General features: G+C 34.7%; 1 protein-coding gene across 1 annotated transcript in view; it reads right to left on the reverse strand.

Annotated features, from left to right (window-relative positions):
- Positions 1-17,371, reverse strand: part of Thsd7b (thrombospondin type 1 domain containing 7B) — an 873,729-nt gene that overhangs the window by 204,706 nt on the left and 651,652 nt on the right. Inside the window, exon 15 of the mRNA XM_048345548.1 lies at positions 16,708-16,886. Within this exon, the coding sequence (XP_048201505.1) occupies positions 16,708-16,886 (179 nt within the window). The remainder of the gene's footprint in view (positions 1-16,707; positions 16,887-17,371) is intronic.

The following is a 17,371-nucleotide window of genomic DNA, read 5'->3' on the forward strand; positions in this document are numbered from 1 at the left end:
CAAATCAAAGTTTCCTTCCAGAACATTCATAATTATGCTGAATTTCATTTTATTGTTTATTGAAAGCTGAGTTCATCAATAAATTACTCTCACTAATAAACTCTCATCCAAAATGCTTTACAGTCTCCCTTATTCACAGATTTATTATTATATTTCTTTATTTGATGAAGCATGATAAAAGAAATAATAGGTTCTTTTTTAAAACAATGAAAAGAATTCCTGGATGGACATTACATAACTCATGAGGCCCCAGTAAGCCCCCCATTGTCATCAATTGTGTTTAAATCATTTTGGAATTGTGGAGTGTTTCTTAGTTTCTCATTTTGTGAGGAAAAGAAAAACAAATGGAGTTCAAAATCCAGGTAAAAGTTAATATGGTAAATTTTAGTAGTATAAAGTAAAAAATTTAGATTTGTGTAAAGGTAGCCTGTCCTTAGCAGAAGTTGGGTAGTGTCAGCAGAAATTAAATCAATTACCTTCACTACAGTTCTCATCTGTATTCAACTGCTTTCAATTTATCCTCAATGGTGGTTTCCTTGGAACCATACGCCCACAGATCCTGAGAGTCTATACTGTACTTTATATCTAAAAAATATCCCCAAATCGGGGCTGGGGATATGGCCTAGTGGCAAGAGGGCCTGCCTCATATACATGAGGCCCTGGGTTCAATTCCCCAGCACCACATATACAGAAAATGGCCAGAAGTGGCGCTGTGGCTCAAGTGGCAGAGTGCTAGCCTTGAGCAAGAAAAAGCCAGGGACAGTGCTCAGGCCCTGAGTCCAAGCCCCAGGACTGGCCAAAAAAAAAAAAAAAAAAAATCCCCAAATCCCAAAAGTTAAGAACTTTGTCCCTAGCTTGGTGTGATTGGGCCATAATGGGGGCTTGTGGGAGATCTTTGGTGAATATTCTTGAAAGGGACTGGGAGACAACACTTCTCCTTTTCAGTTTTGTGTCCCAGCAATAGTGGTTTTTGCCCTATCATGTACTTCAATCACCATACAATGCCCCACTGTAGGCACAAAAGCAGTGAGCCATCTGATCATGGATCTAAACCTCCAAAATATTAAAACCAAAGTAAGCTCTTTACTCTATGGGTTCTCAAGCACATGCTACAGCCATAGAAAGCTGACTAGTATGTCATACATTTAACTCATTTTATTCACCTAAGTAACACTTCTACAAATATGCTCTGCAGAGTACACCAAATTATATAGCATGCGCATGTAATTATACCTATATATAATATAGATATGATTATATTTAATATTTATATTTGTTATATAAAATTATGTATCATTGTTCTTATATAATTATATACAATATACATATATAATATTTATTTGTTGAATAATGAAAACTAAAATATAGTTACCACAATATCATAGTACCTAAAACCATGAGGCCATTGGAAATCTTATTTTTCTCCATATATATTTGTATGTGTGGATCCAGGTGTGTCCCTTCCCTGTCTGATGATTAGAAAGTTGTTGGAAAACACAGATTCTGTTAAGTTAAACATCTCCACGAAGAGATTCTTTTTTATGGTAAAGGCTCTTCAATGGTTTGAAGAGAATTAAGGTCAAAAGGGATGATTGAAGGAGGAAGCTTGGGTGCCCAAACCTGTTTCCTATGAGAACAGTGCTTATTATTGCACTTTGTTCATTTGAAAGGAGGAGGTGTCCAAGGAAGTAGGAACAATGGACTGTCAGGAATGCTATTGTAGTTGGCAGTTGGGTATAGAGTCACCCATTGGATCCCCATTGACCTCATTTACAAGCTGATGGGCTGCATTAGACAGCAATTCCTAGGCAAGCATGAACATTACAATTGCCTTGGCTTATTTTTTTTTAATACAGATCACTAGAAATCTTGATTTAATTGGGCTGTGTGAAGAGACAGGGTTATAAATCATCACAAGTAATCTTCATATGAGGCTATGGTTGAAAACTAATAGACTGGATATTCTCAACTTGAATTGTTGAACTCTTTTTCAATGATCCTGACATTTTAGTCATGTTTCTTTTTCACAGAGGGGGAATGCCAATTGAAGGTCTCACATACCAGTCCTGCTTCCTGCATTTACCCAGTTCTATACAACACCACACTTGGTAGGAATAACAGAGAAAATGATTACAAATGCAGTATAGTCCATAAACGACAAAAGAAACATACATGTGAGTGGCTCTGAGCCTTTGGCTTGTCCTTATGTCTGATGAAATGGGTCATCATTTGGACACTGTACTCAAGTTTATACTTCTCCCTTAGCTTGACCCAGTTTTGATGAAAGGTATAGAATCACATTAAGGAAACACTGTATGTGACTGCCTACCCAGATGCACATATACTTAAATTATTCCAAAGCTAAGTCTCCCAAATTATACATGCTATCAACTTCTAGAACATAGTAAAGTGTATTTATAATAGAAAAAAATGTACTTTTGGTTTGACATAGACAGCACAGAGAGCACACTAACCTCTGTTTAAAAAAAATGAAGTAACTTATGCTTCTAGGGTTTGTCATACTGAGATAATACTTATAGCAATATTTCATTGTGTTGTGGCAAAATTCCAACTGCCAGCACTTGTATTTCTATGCCTAAGGGCTTTTTCCAGGTCAAAGAAAGATTATTTATGCTTAGCTGAGAGTTTGTAGACTTTCCACTCCTCAACCAGGTAATCTTAGAAATGTCTTTATGAATATTGCAACGGACTGGTCCTTCAGTGTGATAAATCTGAAGCCTGTTTTTTAGCCTGCCAGGGTTACCTGCAGTGTGAAGTTCTGGAAGCCCTGTGGTACCCGGAATAATAATATAGTTGTTATTGACTTTTTCCTTTCTCTGTCACACTTCTCACTCACTTAGCTCATCATGTTCTCTGCACTTAAAGAAAATTCATGCTCTGGAATCCCGTGTCTGTCTCAACTTATAGGATATCCTAACCTAACCCAACACTGTTATAAATTATGGAGTCATTTATGGAAATTGGGTAATATATCTGAAGTAAAACCAAATATTAATAATATATTTTTAAAGTTATATAGCAGAAAAGAAGAAACAATGAACAGAGGGAGAAAGTGGTGGGTAGAATTTAGATTAATGATCATGTAAAAACATAAGAACTTGAGTTTTAGCATAGATTGAAAACATAAAAATGCACATACACATATATGAAATCAATGGTACTTTAAATGAACGAACTAAACTTTAGGCCAACTACAACAAGGAAATTGTAACTTCTTTCTCAAAAAAAATGAAAACAAAAATAAAACAGAGGACAGTAACCCAATTCTATTGCATGTGTTATGGTTGCTATTGGATTTATGCCACATTTCCTGCTGATCCCTCAGTTGACAAACAGTCCATCATCTAAATTCATACTTCTTCCCTAGTGTTTGACTTCATTTGCTTTCATTTCTAAAGATAAGAGTAACAAGTTTGTTGTCTTATAGAGTAGACAATGGTTTTTGATGACCTTGGTGCTATTTCTAGTACATTCTATGGAGGCACGCTACAAGTGGTTCCATACTTGCTTTCAGCATTCGTGATAAGCTTGTAACCCTTTTTTTATTATTAAAGATAAAAAGATTTCTCTTTAAAATAGAATGTGGCATTTTGAGCAACCTATATTGAAAGAAGAGAGAAGCATGATCTTAATGCCATGTGAAGAAATTTGATGGTTCTTTCCAAGAGAAAGAGCAATGGAACAAACCTAAATATGTAATTTCACTAAAGAATGCTGGCAACATGAAAAGTAAATTAAAAGATCTCTTTTTTTTGTTTAACAAAACATGGATTGGCACTAATCAATTGATGTCTATGATCTACAAGAGAATTTGAAATTTTCATACTTATTTTCATGAGAAACCTGGCTGTATGTTGATGAGCCACAGAAGAGGTCTCTCCCTCTGTGACCAGCACTTTTTTTATCCTAAAGACCTTCCTGCTTTAGCATGCCTACAAGCTGTGTGAAATTGAGTTGGTGTCGAAACACAAAATGCATTAGCAACTATGCAATGAAGCTGGAATTCTGGAAAAAAAAATCTTAAAATGTGATTAGATTGGTTATGTCAAAAGCTCACTGCACTGCTGTGTATAGAACAGAATGGAGGAGAGAGAAGGAGACTGTAGACAGGAAGAGCATGATAGCTATTTTGGAGACAGGGGATCATCATCCAGCATGAAGTCATGGACTTTTTCAGCCTGGAAAGAGATGCATGTCAGGGAGTAAGCAGAAGTAATTGATATCCTGTGCTGAGAGAAGGGAAGAGATAACCATGTCTTTTACACCTCTTTCTAGAGTGTCAGATTTGTTATATTTCAATTCATTGTCTAGCATTTGATACTATCTATAGCTTAAAACAAAAGCTGTGAACATTTAAAGTTAAAAACATTTTTTACACTGAAGTTAAATCTATGCATATGCCATGCTTAGAAATTTTACTGGTAGGCATGCACTGCACAGAAATGCACACATGTGTACTTAAGACAGGTGCAAGGATGGTAAATGCAATGTTATTCAAAATAACATAAATAGGGAACTAATTTAAATGTCTATCCACAAGAATAGGGACAAATGTAGCTTGTATAACAAGGTACTTTAATTACTATAAAGCAATGTGTACGTAGAAAGTTTTGCCACATATATCAACATAAACGAATCACATAAACATCACAGTAAGCAAAAAAGAAACATATTAATTTCATAAGATACATAATTATATACTATATAATTAAATTTATGTACATAAAGCTGTTTTAAATGTTAAGAGTAGTGCCTTATCAATCTATTAAACAGTTACCTTGAATAACAGAAAGGTATGTACAGTGTGGGGCTCAGGGAGACATCTGAAATGTGAAGGTATGTGATTTCTCCACCAGTGGGAATATTTAGAGTTGTATCTCTAATGGCTTATTTATCTACTATATACACTCTGGAAGTGGAGCTGTGGCTCCAAGTGGCAGATCTCTAGCCTTGAGCAAAATAGTTCAGGGACAGTGCCCAGGCCCTGAGTTCAAGCCGCATGACCACCCCCACCCCCCCACCCCCCAAAAAAAGAAAAGTCCTATTATATACACTCTTCAATAAAAAGTGGAAGTGTTTGGAAGGTAGGTGCTGGTGGTTCATGCTCATAGTTTTAATTTATCAGGAAGCTGTGATCTGAGCATGGCTATTCATACCCAGCCAGGTCAGCAAAGTCCATGATACTCTTGCCTTTAATTAACCTCCAAAAAGTCTGAAGTAGAGCTGTGGCTGAAGTGGTAGAGTGTTAGCCTTGAGACTTATCTCAACTTCTGGCATTTGGTGATTAATTGGAAATAAGAGTCTCACAGACTTTCCTGGCCAGGCTAGCTTTGAACTGTGATCCTCAGATCTCAGCCTTCTGAGTAAGTAAGATTATAAGTGTGAGCCACTGGCACCGAACAAGTGATAGATTTCCTAATGTAGGTCACAGTCAAAACCAAAAGCCATTGATTTAGCTCAGTGCCCTCATCTCATATTTTATTGTTAACTTTAATGTATCACATGAGTAATAGTTGGAAAATTCTTCTTTTCAAAATTAAACCTTTAGGGAAAATAGTCCTCTTTCCTGTGGACCAGTACTCTACCTTTTCACATGTACCCTTATTAACAGTCTAGTGGGTATCTCTCCAGAATTTTTGCTCTGATTTCAGTTATATATGCCTATAGATGACCTCTGTGTGAACTACAGAAATAACATAGTATTATTTAATGAATGTTGCTACTTTTGTAAGGAGATCAATCAGTTTCCAAACAGAAAACAGAACATTTGAATTAGAACATTTAGAGAAGAGTTAAGTGACTGTTTATAAAGCTATAGGCATACATGGATTGCAGAGATTGCTTAAGGAGTATGGATTTTATCTATAGGGCAATGGAATCAATTCAAGAGTTTTAAGTGGAACAGGAGAAAATCTGAGCTAGAGACTTAAGGTGTGTACCATTTTGTGGAGAGGAGTTGGAGGAGCATGGAACAAACAGGGAGATCAGGCTGAGTAGTCCAAGAAGAAACGATGGGGGCATGGATCACCGCTGAGCAGTGGAGGTAAACAGATATAAGCTGTCACTGGATATATTTTGGAGATCAAATATATGGTAATGGGAAATGGATTACAGGGAAGTGTAGTAGGTAGATATAGGGAGATAAAAAAAAGATACTGAAGTGTTCAAGGAGAGAAACAGTTAATTAACCAAGAGGCTAAGAGGATCAGGGAGAGATAACAAAAGCTTGAGGAAATTAGGCCTGCTACCAGAGGCTCCTGAAATCCTAGCAGCTCAGGAGGCTGAGATTGAAGGATCACAGTTCAAAGTCAGCCAGAGCAGAATGTCCCTGATATGCTTATTTCTAATTAACCACCAAATCACCTGGAAGAGTGGCTCAAATGCTAGAGTACTAGCCTTGAGCAAATAAAGACCAGGGACAGCAATCAGGCCTAAAGTTAAAACCCTAGAATGAAGGGCTGGGAATATGGCCTAGTGGTAAAGTGCTCACATTGTATACATGAAGCCTTGGGTTCGATTTCTCAGCACCAAATATATAGAAAAAACAGGAAGTAGTGCTGTGGCTCAAGTGATAGAGTGCTAGCCTTGAGCAAAAAGAAGCCAGGGACAGTGCTCAGGCCCTGAGTTCAAGCCCCAGGACTAGCAAAAAACAAAACAAGACAAAACCCTAGAATGGACAGACAAACAGACACACACACACACACACACGTGCATGCATGCACGCACACACACACACTTATAATAGAAAGGACTAAGATGTCACAAATCCATGACAAGTTAGTTATAACTACACAAAGGTATATAATTTTTCCATTAGAAAAAATTTTTTAGCTCTGTTAACCATAACAAAGGTTAACCATCAGCTCAGATGCCCATCAATGGATGAGTAGGCCAAGAAGATATGATCGATCTCTCTATCTCACTCTCTCTCTCTGTATACATGTATCATGCATATGGTATACTATATATCATATGTGTATCATATATAATGGAAATTTATTCATCCATTAGAAAGAATGATATTGCATTATTTGAAAAGAAATAGAAGAATTTTGAAAAAAATATGCTAAATGAAGATATTCAGGCACAGAGAGAAAAAGGTTACATGTTTTCCCTTATATGTGAAAGCTAGAGTGTAAATGTGTAAGTAATGCTTTGATAGTATGCATGAGTATAGTTGTATAAACTGAAATATGGTAGATTCAGGAGAGAACTCAAAAAGTATAATTCCTTAGAAGGACAAAATCATAGTTAAAAAAATAAACACAAAGAAACAGGTATTGAAAGGGGTGGGCTAGGGTGAAGATGAGAGTGGTAGATGAAGTAAGAGAAAAAAGGAAGGATAATGCAGTCAAAATTCAATGTACATCCTATGTAATACTAAGAAGGTGAGGGAAGGGAAGAGTTTGGAGGAATGGGTAGGAATGCAGACAGGGGTGACATTAAGATGCATTATATTTTTTAATTGCCTTGTTGAATGGAAAATCCTATGTGCAAATGCTTAAAGATAATAAAAGTATCAAAAGTTAGTCTACTTAAACCTCACATAAATACTGTAAATGTGTTTATTAATGTTTTCTAAGCAGGGTTTAAAATGAAACTGGAAGTTCGGTTCTACTGTTTAGTGAAATATTTACAGTGAAATCATTTTTCTCATGGATTTATTAAATGCACTTTTGAACCAAAACTAGCCAAAAAATAGAAATTTTGACAAAGAAAAGAAAGGAAGTGCAATATTAAATAAAACTTTAGAAATGAAATCAAATAGATTTCTTAAACAGGATGACAATGCAGTACCTTTTGCTATATATCTCTGCTGTCATCACAACTAAAACATTTGACTACACCAGAAGAAAAGCAACCTGCCCAATATATTCTTAATAGCAACATGAGGTAAGTGAAAGAAAAGAGAACGGGAAACAAATTATGTTTTAGAGACCATTTATCAAACCATTAAATGTGCCAAGCAGTTGGATTTATGGGTAGATAGCTATTATCTATAAAGGACTTCAGCGTCATTTTTATCTTATTTAATGCTCACAATAAGCTAATGAAGTTGCTTAGCTGTATCAGGTATATCCAAATGACAGACTACGAAATGGTGCCTCAGGAGGATTTAATTTATCCCTAAACCTGACTAAATCTTAACTCCATATCTACTTGAGCTGATAATCTTAGACAAGTTATCAGAGCCTTCTTCAATAAAATGGAAGAGGTCTTACAGATTAGACCTGAGCATGGATCTGAACCAAGATCTGAATTTGAAAGAAGTAGCTGTAGAAACTTCCTTTCCAGAACTGGTTTACTGAAATCATGGCCTCCGTGAGCAGGAATCTAAGATGTGGCAGCATTCACCAACAACCAGAGCAGAAGAACCAGCATCTTATAGTGTTTCCCTGTACCAGCCCTGCTCTGAACCACAATATCCAGAGCAGAGACCTGGGAAACTGTTTTAATAATAGCCTCTTCTCAGAACCATTTTTTTTCTGTCCTTATGATCAATAATGGTTACTAAGCAATAAATTCTGGGTTTCAGAAGATACATGGGTTTCTCAGAGAGTCAATTTCTATCTTGATTATTAAGTCATATAGAAAAATTAAGCCAAGATGCTACAAATGGTTTTCTGCAAAGACTTGGGATAAGATCAAAGTCACTGCTTTCTAGTGATGTAATATCAGGATAAAATCTTGGGAAAATTTAATAAAGAAAAAGAACTAAAGGATTAACATAATATTTAGAAGTTTATTCTCCAACAAATCTTAAATACACTTCTTTTTTTTCTTTTTAAAAGAGATGTTTTTGCACTGTCATTCTGCGTTTAATTTTCTTTCAATCATATCATGATGATGATGATCATCATCATCATCATAATTAGTTGTACTGGAGTTTGAATTAGGAACTCATGGTTTCTGTGTGGTGCTTCACTACTTAAATCATGTTATTACTGTTTTCATTATTATTTTTTCTTTTAGTAAGGGCTCACATTTTAGCCTGTGGCTGTCCTCAGATGAGATCTTCTTACCTAAGGCCTTCCATGTAGTGAGGACCACAGACTCATCACAATGGCAAGCTATTGACTGAGATACTGACTTCCCTGGGCTGTTCATAAACTATGATCTTATTTTTCTTTATCTTTGCCTCCCTAGTAGCTGCCTTGTTTAGTATGACACATTAACATTTACAGTTTTGATCAGATTACTAAATTCCAAAGGAGGAAGGAATTTTCCAATCTGTATAGTAGATTGATTCAGGAAAGATGGGAAGAGTGGGTTCTACCAATATTTATCTAACAGAGTACTTTAGAAGTACTTTAGTACTTTCATGCTTGGTGATGACTATTTTGCAAAACTCAAAACAGAAATGATACAGTTTTCCCATTGGAACTTTTTGCTTTGTTTTGTGTGTGTGTTTGTTTATTTGTTTGTTTGTTTTTAACCATTTCAGGGATTTGAGAGTTTAAGGGGCTAGGGATAATACAAGGTTTGGACAGAAAAATGAAAGAATTCCCAAACCAAATGTTATTTAGTCATCAGTGTTAAAATTTTTACAGCTATCTCCAGCCAACCTTGAAAAGTCTGTTCAGGGGCAGCATAGGGAAATTTGCCAGAGTAGCCTGTTGCAGCATATTATAACAGTACTTAGTCAATGCCTTGAAGAATAATTAAAAGTGGAGCTGGACACACACAGAATGGCAATACCCAGTATTAACCAACAAACTAAAAAGTGCAAGAGCAATGGGCAAGTGGTAAGGGAGGATTGCTTCTCTGGAGTGATTCTGGTAGATCAACAGAAAAATGATCAAGATCTCAAAAATTTTTAATAAGCCTGATAAGTATTACTTTGTTATGTTAAAGAACTGTATGTTTATGGACACAGCTACTGAGGGAGGGCATCTCCTGAAAAGAAAAAAGAAAGAAAGAAAACGACATTTTCTTGGAGAAGGCAGCACTTCCAGAGCTAGAAAGCAAAATGATTCTCCTCTGACCTGAACTCAGCACAATCCTTGTAAAACCCACTACCTGAAAACACGGAGTTGGGGCTGACATACAGGCATAAACGTTAGAAATGGAGGGACACAGCTCACAAGGGCTATTTCCTGCAGCCTCACGGTGGGAGTCAGGAGACCTGGGCATTGGGATAATTATTATGTTTAAAAGGGAGACAATATTTTAGCTGTATCTGCCTACAGTATTTTCTGCCAAGTAGCCTTTAGGTTCAGCCTTTCACACTGTTTCCTATTTCAAACAAGGTAAAACCACCAACTGCCCCTCCCCACACAAGTACAATTCACCAGAATATGCGGAATCACGCTTAGTTTGGACTGCCTTCCATATTAATTCTCAGGAAAGTTTCTTGTTCCATTTCAGTCTGGGATTCTTGCCAAAGTACTAAGCCCAAGCTGAACAGCACTCTGCCAGGAATGATTTTGGTTTAGAACAGGAACGGTGGGAGGGGGAGTTGGATGGAAAGACACAAGAGGCCAAAATTGGTTAAATTAAATTAAGCCTTAAGTGTAGCCATATTTTTCTAGGTAAACAAACATATGGGCAGAATGAGTTATTCTGTTTCTGATTTCTAACATTCTGTTAATAGTGAATCAATATTAAAATGAGCCGAAGCTACTTCTCCAGAGAAAACTTTCCTCATCCCCAAGTCCTATTTTTTAAGAAAAACATGTTCATGCTGAAATATACCTATACCTGTAGTTCTTTGGAAATAAAGCCTACTTGAAAACAATATAAACCTAGTTTGAAAAATGAAATACATTTTTTCCTTTGCAAATTTTGGTCTCCTCTATTGAGAAAACACATCTTCAAAATACCAATATTTTCTAGAGGACACGGAAATTTAATTTTGATCCATGAAATTAGTTATAAACAAAAAGAATCTTTTAAAAACACATTTAAATTGAATGTATTTATTACTATTTAATGAGGACTTATTTTACTTAAATATAATTTTATTTTTAAATATCAAAAGGTTGTACAACAGAATCATAATTTTGCATAACTAGGTGTCCAATGCTTTGTGTTGGGGTTTCCCTACCATCTTTCTCCCCATTCCAATTTCTTCCCTTCCCCTAGATTCATTTCACTTTTCCCACTTACTTTATTACATATGTACATTAAGTATTCTAGCTACATCTGAACCTTGCCTCTTCTCATTCATTCACCTCCTTCCCAGTCTGTTCCAATCATGTTTCAGCTTTTGGTGCTCAATTTGCTAAATTATCTGTTAGTTATTCAAAAGGTTTAGTCTGTGGAGATTTACTTCCAAATATACTATATTCAACTAACTTGTATATAGAATCATATGCTTCTTTATTCAGTTATATGGGAAATTATACTTTGAGTCTAAGATCCATGTGTGAGAGAAAACATTTATCTTTTGTCTTTCTTGCCTGGCTTACTTCACTCAAAATGTTTTCTAGATCTACCCATTTCCCTGACAAATGATACAATTTCATTTTTCCTGATGGCAACACAAAATTCTACTGTATGTATATATACATACATATGTACATAAATGCGTATACATACAATTTTAATTCATTTATTCATTGTGAGGTATGTAGGCTGTTTTCTTAGCTTGGCTATTGTAAACTGCCTTGGGATGTATGCATCTTTTAAAAGTGTAAGCAATTAATCTCTATACAAGATTTTTATTCCAACTATCTCAAAACTTGTGAAAAAAAACAACAAAAAAAATCTTAGTTTCATAAGAATCCTTAGGCTTCAGCTGTGTGAAGAACTCATAAAAGGAAATGCAGGTCCAGTGAGGCTGTAATATCCTCACATTTTCTCTATTCATCACAGCATTTCAAAATCGAAATATAACAAAAATATGCTAAGTACAAATGCACTTAAAGTCTCTCAATGCATTGCAGACTGTAAAAATTAAAGTATATTATGTATTTTATTATGCATTGCAGAGTCAAAGACATCAGCCAACTGACTTGATAATTCAATAAACTGTATAAAACATTTATGTACTAACAAACTAACAGGAGCTCTGGACAGCAGCATAGATGAAGTATTCAGCATCACAAGTATACTCAGAAAGCTACTAAAAGATTGGGACCCTTAGAATAAAGAAGGGACTATCAGATCGATAGGTTTGGGCTTAAAAGTTAGGCTGACTTTTTGTTAGAGATTATAAATGTTGGTTTTACTAACAGATTCAGAACAGTTTATGAGCTGGTGCACCTAATACTAACATTCCCATTTATATCCTTGTGTTAGACATCAGTGCAGCTCTAAATGCCAAAGACTATTCAGGAAAATCTTCAAAGACTATTTGGGTAATAACAATTTAGTTGTGCTTACTTCATTTCTTCTAAAAGAGTTCAGGATTTTGAGACCCCAAATGAAAAAATAGAGCATAAGAGATAGCTTTTAAATGTATTTGCTGATTTTTATGGAATCAGACATTGACTCATCCACAGAGCAGAGAGCTTTTCAAATCAGACATCTAATCAATGTAAGTTGACGACCTACAGCGACTGCACTAGAAAATGGGTGTTGCAAAAGTAGAATGATAATTTTTGCCCTTACTGTTACTGATCATGGTACCCTGGGTATTGTATTGGAACTAGGAAGGGAAGGGGCATCAAAATGGAGAGACAAAGGATAAAAGACTAATCAATGCCACAGCAATACATACAAAATTATATGCTGTAAACCAACTGTACAACTCATGGATGAGAGGGAAGTGGGGAGAGGAGAGGCATGGGAAAAATGAGGGAGAAGATAACAATTTGAAATGTACTCACTGCCTTACACATGAAACTGTAACCCCTCTGTATATCACTTTGAAAATAAATAAATTTTAAAAAAGAAAACAAAAACAGCTCAGGTTCTAAAGAGAATTAAAGGAGGAAAATGAGTAAGTGTATATAGACAAACTAATGTTTACATAAACACCTACATACAAGAAGTTAAATAATTATATGAACAGTATGTTTAGGCCCAATTTGAACAACATGCATTCCTCTTAGGCTCAGTTACTACTAAAGACATGTGCTTTTATTACAATTATAATTTAATTTATTTCATAAAGCTCTTTTTTATGGGTAAATAAGTAACAGGGCTTCTGGTTTCAAACCTGGAAAAATAAATTTAAACCTAATATACAATTAACCAAAAATCAGTAGTATAAGTATAGCTTAATGGGCCATTATTGACCTTACTAGCTTAACATCAATAATAAAAGTAAACTTTTACAGTAGAGCTTCAGTGGCTAAAACTGTAATGATACCATATTTCTAATTTAAAGAAACCAATAGTAATCTCTTTTAAAGAAGAATTGACACAAATAATAGGAGCTGGGGAATAGTTCCTAAATAATGAGGATCTTAAAAAAAAAAAACCTTCATTTTCAAGTAAACTAAGAAGACACAAATTATCTCAAATAGAGTTCTATATACAACATTACACACACACACACACACACACACACACACACATACAAATGTTTAAGTCACCACTGATACTTTTCCACACATTTACTCACAGAGATATGTAACTAACTTCCTAATGGAATTGGTCTTGGCCTAAGGTAATTTTCCTTTAACTTTAGTATTTTTTTTCACAAGAGCATTTTCCTTGCCATGTACAGATATAGATGAGAGAGAAGACTTACTACAGCAAGCAATAATGCAGTGAGAGATTAACTCATAGTAAAATATAAAGTATGTGTGGAGAAAAGGGAGCCCTAGTGCATTATTTCTGGGAAAGTAAAATAGAACAGCCTATGGAAAATTATGTAGAACTTCCTCCATAAACTAAAATTAGAATTCTATATGATTTAGCATTTCTTCCCTGGGTATTTGCTCAAAAGAACTGAAATTAGTATATCAATGTAATGGCTATATCTCATGTTCATTGGAGTGCTACTCACAGTAGCCAAGCTATAGCATCAGACATTCTATTCACGGATGGCAATGAAGAATTGTACATAAACAATAGGATGCTATTTAGTCTTTCAAAAGACAGAAATTCAGTCTCCTAGGAGAACATGAATGGAAATAAGCAATGTTACATTAAGATAAATGATCGAGATAAAGAAACACAAGCAATGCTGGCTCTCACTTAAAATGGACTCTAAAACCATCAGTTATCCAAACACAAGTAGAGTGGTATTACCAGTGTGGAATGAGGTAATAATAGGGAGATGATGGACAAATGTTGCAAAGCTTTGAGTAGGCAGTAGGAATAGTTTTTAATTGAGGTCTACTATGTAGGACAGTTAATATAAGGCAATCATAAGATTGCTAAAGGAGTGAATTTTAAGTATTCCCATCATGATAATGTATGTTTGAGGTGATATATACATATTAAATTGTTGATTTAACTATGTTACATTTATTCATAATTCATAGTATCATGTGTAACCCATATACACATACAACTACATTTTGCTAATTTACAAAAGAATACATTTTATAACTATACAAATTATGGATTAGAGTGATGATTTCAATTCAAAATCAATGCAAAATCCCCAAACATGCTGAATATCTAAAATTTATCTATATCAACATAAATTTTATACTAAACTCTATTTATAATTCAATCACAAAATCAAGTGCTCCTGGAAAACTTCCATTGTCTTCATGAACAGAAAAGTAATAAACATTATTCTGTAGATAGGCCTCACTTCAATTAATTTTCACTTATTGAACTCATCTAAATTATCCTTCAACATGGATTTAATTCCAAATTTCTGCTATTGCTTGTGGTTCTGAGTGCTACATGTCAATTAAGGACTTAGAGTAAATTTTCTTTAGGTAACAACAGACACTCATGTCCCATTCACTTCTCTATAACCTCAAATTTCATATACCTGCTTCTGTACCCTTCCTTTCATATATGGAGTCCATAATCTCTGCTCTATAGATTTTATACATTGAGGTTGTGATCAAAGGAAATCCTTTTACTCCTTTAATAATTTCCTTGTTAGTAAAATTAGAATATTTCCTTGTTAATAAAATTAGAAACTTGAGGAAGATATAATAAGAATGATCATCAAGGTCTGGGGATATGGCCTAGTGGCAAGAGTGCTCACCTTGTATACATGAAGCCCTGGGTTCGGTTCCCCAGCACCACATATACAGAAAATGGCCAGAAGTGGTGCTGTGGCTCAAGTGGCAGAATGCTAGCCTTGAGCAAAAAAGAAGCCAGGGACAGTGCTCAGACCCTGAGACCAAGCCCCAGGACTGGCCAAAAAAAAAAGAATGATCATCAATTACTATAAGCCTGAATGCTTCATGTATCTTTTCCATTTTATGTTCCTGATAAATTCCCTAAGGATGGTCAAGTCCTACTCATAGAACATTTACCTGCAAGTTATCTTCCTGACAATAATTCCTATATTATTCCTTTCTTTGTAGGGTTTTCCCAGAGTAACTCTTCTCTGATTATTTCATCCTTAATTTTATTAATTATATGTTAGTTGTTCCTTCACCAAACTCCTGCACTTGAGAGGATTTTCACACTCTTCTATATTGTTTCCTCAAAAGATTTATATCATGAGGAAAGAAAGTATATCATCATTTTGTTATAAAACTTAAAAAAACTAGGCTAGAATACTATGGCCTGTTGTAGAACTTAAATATTTCTTTGTGAAATGAAAATCCCTTATTTTCAGTGGGCTATATGTGTTTTATAAAAAACTAGAAAGAAATAACAGCTATTCACATTGATTTTGAGTTACTATATGAGATTTAAGTCCAAGAAATTCTACAATTACATTAAAGCAATTAAGAGTAGATATGATATACCACTCTATCATTAATATCGTATAAAGAGTTCGATAAATGGGGTTAGTAAAACAGAAATTAATATAACAGAATTAGTGCTAGAAGCTTGTGCAACTATTCTGTTAAAAGTTCCCTAGGCACAAAGAATGTACATATTCATATGAGAAACACTTCTTTCCTTGAAGGAAAAAATAACTTTTAAAAAGCTTCATCTTATTCAACTTATTAAAATACAGAAACTGAAATATCACTTCTAATTTAATAATCAATAAGTAACCATTGATGTAATTTATGTTTATTAGTATTTAAATTTTAGATTTTTTTTGTGTGGGTGAAGGAGACTGAAATACTGTAATCAACAGTTCTCAGAATGTCAATTTTACCAAACATTATATGGAAAGTTATCCATCAGGGCTTTATTTATGAAAATAGATAAAATTTTGGGGGACATCCGAAGATAAATAGACAAAAGATACTTAGAAAGGTATCAGAGCATTGGCAAGATTGATAATAAAAATGATTAGAATAAATAGGTAAAATAAGATAGAACACCATTTTTGGAACTGATAGATTAAAAACATTAATTGTTTTCTCATAAAATTTCACTAACAATCTTTCAATCTTATTAGTTGTATTAAATTGCAAGTGTACTTTAAAATATCAATTATATTTCCAGATTATATTAAAATCGACTGCATATAATTTTGTAAAATCATTTAGTTATTGTTCAGGACACCAAATTAAATTGACTTATAACCCAGAAGTGGACCTAACTCCTATTGAAAATTCTATGATCTTAGTATTTTCCCAGGTTAAGCTTTTCAAACCTTGAAAACTACTTGTAATAAGAATGAAACTTCAGATTCAAATGGTAATAATAATTAAGGTGGTTTAGGGTTTTTTTTTATTATTTCATGCACTTTACCTGATTCTTGAGATCCAGTTTGGGACACGGTCGGCCTCTGTTGTAAGGTTTTTCTTTTAGCCATTTGGATCGAATTCTCACTCCAATCCCACAAGATGAACTGCAAGGACCCCAGCTGGACCAGTCACTTAATTTGCAATCAAATGGGCAAGGGATGCTACACTCTTCTTCAATATAACCTGAAAGAAAAAACTTCTAGTGAAGAGAAGAAGTCCAATCAAAATGGATTGAGCAAATTCCCTTTCTATTTCCATCATCAAAGTTCAGATTTCCCAACAATAAGGTTCCAGTGGCTTCAATCCTCAGATTAAACAAACAAAATTATTTTATTGTCAAGGTGATATATAGCGGAGTTAGTTATATATGTAAAGTAATGAGTACATTTCTTATCAAACTTGTTGCCCTCTCCCTCATTTTCCTCCCACTTTCCTTCCCCTTCCCTGTCCCCCCAAGTTGTACAGTTCATTTCCAATACATTGTCTTGTGAGTACCACTGTTTCATTGGTTCACCCTTTGTCCTTGTCTCATCATTTTGACATTCCCTTTCCCTTCCCTAATTCTGATAATTATATATACAATACCCAGGGTACCAAAATCAAATATAGTGACAATAGGGCATAAACTATAGGAAAGAAAAAGGAAATAATTCCACATAATACATTAA

Source organism: Perognathus longimembris, chromosome 4 (assembly GCF_023159225.1).
Source record: "Perognathus longimembris pacificus isolate PPM17 chromosome 4, ASM2315922v1, whole genome shotgun sequence".
In the NCBI taxonomy this organism is placed as follows: Eukaryota; Metazoa; Chordata; class Mammalia; order Rodentia; family Heteromyidae; genus Perognathus; species Perognathus longimembris.